The sequence below is a fragment of the Megalobrama amblycephala genome, linkage group LG1 (genome assembly GCF_018812025.1).
Source record: "Megalobrama amblycephala isolate DHTTF-2021 linkage group LG1, ASM1881202v1, whole genome shotgun sequence".
Lineage (NCBI taxonomy): Eukaryota > Metazoa > Chordata > Actinopteri > Cypriniformes > Xenocyprididae > Megalobrama > Megalobrama amblycephala.
Window position 1 is genome coordinate 24,304,866 of NC_063044.1, and position 3,615 is coordinate 24,308,480.

At 36.8% G+C, this 3,615-nt stretch overlaps 1 protein-coding gene across 3 annotated transcripts; it reads right to left on the minus strand.

Annotated features, from left to right (window-relative positions):
* Positions 1-408: 408 nt before the first annotated feature.
* LOC125265396 (GTPase IMAP family member 7-like) lies at positions 409-3,615 on the minus strand. 3 transcript variants are annotated; one of them, XM_048185592.1, is made up of 5 exons: positions 3,427-3,615; positions 2,661-2,708; positions 2,478-2,536; positions 2,336-2,377; positions 409-1,288 (listed from the first exon to the last, which is right to left on the minus strand). In XM_048185592.1, coding segments are annotated over exons 4-5 (729 nt in total). In that variant the 5' UTR covers positions 2,337-2,377; positions 2,478-2,536; positions 2,661-2,708; positions 3,427-3,615; the 3' UTR covers positions 409-560. The 3 variants fall into 3 exon arrangements, with proteins under 3 accessions (XP_048041549.1, XP_048041559.1, XP_048041538.1); XM_048185602.1 differs by having other exon boundaries at positions 2,474-2,536; XM_048185581.1 differs by lacking the exon at positions 2,478-2,536.

The following is a 3,615-nucleotide window of genomic DNA, read 5'->3' on the forward strand; positions in this document are numbered from 1 at the left end:
GTGGCAAGGCACGCCTCCTAAAGGACTCCTGGGTCAGCACCACCCTCGTGCAACTGCTTCAGCAACTTGGCCTGATAGACCTGTAGCATTGCCAGGTGGAAGTGGCTTGACCCGCAGCTCTATAAGCCTTGCCCACAAGAGTGGACAAGAACTTACAAGTCTTGGAACTTACAGAGCTTGGGATCACCGTGCCAGGTGGAAGCGCTCTGGGGACACAGTTGCAACGCGACTGAACGCTCCACTGGGGGGATCCCCGCATACACTTTGGCCACTCTGCCGTTGAGGGCAGTGAAAGCGGAGGAAGCACCTGAACGGTTTCGGGCAGTTAAAGGTGCCTTCCATGAACTGGTGACTCGGGGATCAGACTCGGGCAACGCTGTCATCCCAGAGGAAGAAAACACAGGCGAATCCTCATCTCCCGAGGACTCAAGGCCGCCCTGTGATGCGGCGATCGACATTTGGTCGTCCTCCGGAGCCCCGAATGAAACACTGGGTCCCATTTTTTTTATTTTCTCAAATTAGTCTTTCTCTTAAAAGGAGTGGTGTATGTGTGGGTTAAACTATCTTTCTTGCCAACAAAACTTACACAAGGTTTTCCTTTGGATAGCGACTTCCTTTTTCTCTTTGTTTCTCTGTTTGATTTTTCCATCATCTTCATGATCAAAATCTCCCTCTTCTTCTGCTGTGACTGAACCTCCAGATCTCCTCTTCTCTCCATCTTCTGGTGTTTCTTCTCTTGCTTCCTCATACAAGTCAGAGATAAGAAATTGGACCTGGTTTTCTTTGAGTATCTTCTCCACTCTTTCAAGTATCTCAGAGTGCAATCCTGATTTTCTTTCATCAAACTGAAGATGTTCACCTCCACACTCCTTTATTAATTGATGAATACAGTTACTGTTTATCTCTCTCTCATCAGTCAACACTAAAGTGTGTATAGGAGCCTCCTTACTGAATTCATTCAGCACATATTTCACTCTATGTCTGTTATTGTCACTGAAGTCGTTCTGCTGCAGTACAAGTATGATCACATGAGGTCCAGGAGCAGACAGATTCACACACTCTTTCACTCCCTGTGTGATCTGAGAGATTGACAGATTTGGCCTCAGCAGGTGAGGAGTGTTGATGACTGTGACGTCTCTGTCCTTCAGTTTTCCTCTGTGTTTCTCAATGTTCAGCTCTACATCAGCAGGTGCTTCACTCTCAAACGGTGCTCTTCCTAAGATGAAGTTTCCCACTCTGTTGTTTTCTGTTATATTCTTCCCCAGCAGAACAATCCTCAAATCACTCACTGGAACACAGAACACAAATAACAGTAAAACTCGACCCGTGATCCATGAACAGAGATGTCAGATTTCAGATTGAAGGTACTGGACCAGATCAACAACTGCCATTGAGATGAGTGGAGATGTGAACACAATCTTACACTATTTTACACAGATTTTTAAAATGTTTTTAAAAGAAGTCTCTTCTGCTCACCAAGGCTTCATTTCTTTGATTCAAAATAAAATAAATAAATAAAACAGTAATATTGTGAAATATTTTTACAATTTAAAATATGTTTTTTATGTGAATATATAGTAAAGTGTAATTTATTCCTGTGATCAAAGCTGAATTTTCAGCATCATTACTCCAGTCTTCAGTGTCACATGATCCTTCAGAAATCATTCTGATATGATGATTTGCTGCTCAAGAAACATTTATTATTATTATCAATGTTGAAAACAGTTGTGTACAATTTTTTTTTCAGGATTATTTGATGAATATAAAGTTCAAAAGAACAGCATTTATCAGAAATATAAAGCTTTTCCAGCATTATAAATGTCTACTGTCACTTTTGATAAATTTAAAGCATCCTTGCTTTCTTTAATTCCTTTCCAAAAAAAAAAAAAAAACTCTTACTGACCCTAAACCTTTGAGTGGTAGTGTATAATTATACAAAAGCTTTCATCTTCAGATAAATGCTGCTCTTTTTAACTTCTATTCATCAAAGAATCCTGAAAAAAAAAAATTCTACACAACTGTTTTCAACATTGATAATAATCATAAATGTTTCTTGAGCAGCAAATCATCATATTAAAATGATTTCTGAAGGATCATGTAACACTAAAGAAACGCGAAACACTAAAGTAAATTACTGATTTTACTATATGTTTGATAAAATAAATGAAGCCTTGGTGAGCAGAAGAGTCTTCTTTCAAAAATGAATTAAAAAATCTTAGTTGAAAAACTTTTAACCAGTAGTGTATATATAAACCTCCCTTTAGACACACAGTTTCTCAAGGATTTTGATATTTGCAGTACTGAATATTATGAATTATCATATTTGTTGACTTACTATTAGGTCGCTCAAGAGATATACTTCCACATCCTCTTTGAACTGCAAATAAAATAACATGGAAATTAAAACATTTACCAAATTCTGTTATCATCTTTATTTATTAAAGAAATAATTCACACAAAAAGAACAATTTACCAACATTTATTTTTCCACCTCAGTATTATACTCTTTCTTTCAGAATGCACAAAAGTTTATTGCCTGCATGGGGATGTAAATAATGCATTTTTAATTTTTTCAATATTATTTACATCTGCACAATCTTTGTTTGTTTGTTTGTTTGTTTGTTTTGTTTTGTTTTGTTTACCAGCAGTCATGTTATTACCTTCCTTGTCGGGGAGATCTTTGTGTTGTCTTTGCTGACTTCTGTTTCCTGCAGATAAAAGAAAGTTAAATTAAATACAATATTGACAAGTGAAAAAAAAGAATTTTTATTTGCCCTCTCATTGCATTAGATTTATTTAGGCTACTGAATGGCTGCAGTATATGACCATATCTATCTTCTGAAGGCAATGTGTGTTGAAGATTAGTCACATATCGAACATTAAATATGCTTTTATTGCTATTCTTTTTTTTTTTTTTTTTTTTTTTTTTTGCAGCACATGGGTAGAGCTTCATAATCTTTTTTTCTTCTTACAAACATACTCAAAAGCTTTTAAAAATGAATCTGCAAAAGGGAATAAAATAACAGGCCCTCCACCATTTGAGGAAGTGGTTAATATAGTCAGATGTTACTGAAAACTGTGCTGCTTTATGATTAAACATGGTGACAAACTTTGCCTTATTATTCATTAAGATAGGATCACATTTATATGCTTCTCTGTCTCACTATTCTGCCTTGCTAAAAAGGAAAACGTATTCGATCAAACTGGATTACAGTGATTTTCTTTCATTGTAATCCAGTGCGCAGTTTGACCGAAAACGTTTTCTTTTTCTTTTCCGTTATCCCACTGTACCGCAGCATTTATTATACATCTACTGTAGGCTATTACTTAATAAATAAAATAATAGGCCTACATGCTGTTACAATTTCAGTAAATATGGTATTTTAGCTTGTTAAACACATTTATTTGGTCTGATTTGATTCCTACCTGAACTAGACGCCATTACATGCTCGTGACAGAAACTGAAAGCGAAAGTCTGTTCGGGAGACGGAAGATGAGAGGAGAACACGACTGCGTTTCACTCAGAAGGGATCATCCGAAGGGATGAAGGGTGCAGGGGACAAAACTTCTGCGTCATCTTAACGAGACAATAAAGGAGGCGCCTTTGTCGCACAT

Bases quoted from the DNA above. Each gene is read 5' to 3' on its own strand.
- LOC125265396 (XM_048185581.1), bottom strand. The intron at 2,378-2,660 runs GTAATAACATGA...TTTTATTTGCAG, and splicing joins AGATCTCCCCGACAAGGAAG to TTCAAAGAGGATGTGGAAGT. The intron at 1,289-2,335 runs GTAAGTCAACAA...TCTGTGTTCCAG, and splicing joins ATCTCTTGAGCGACCTAATA to TGAGTGATTTGAGGATTGTT.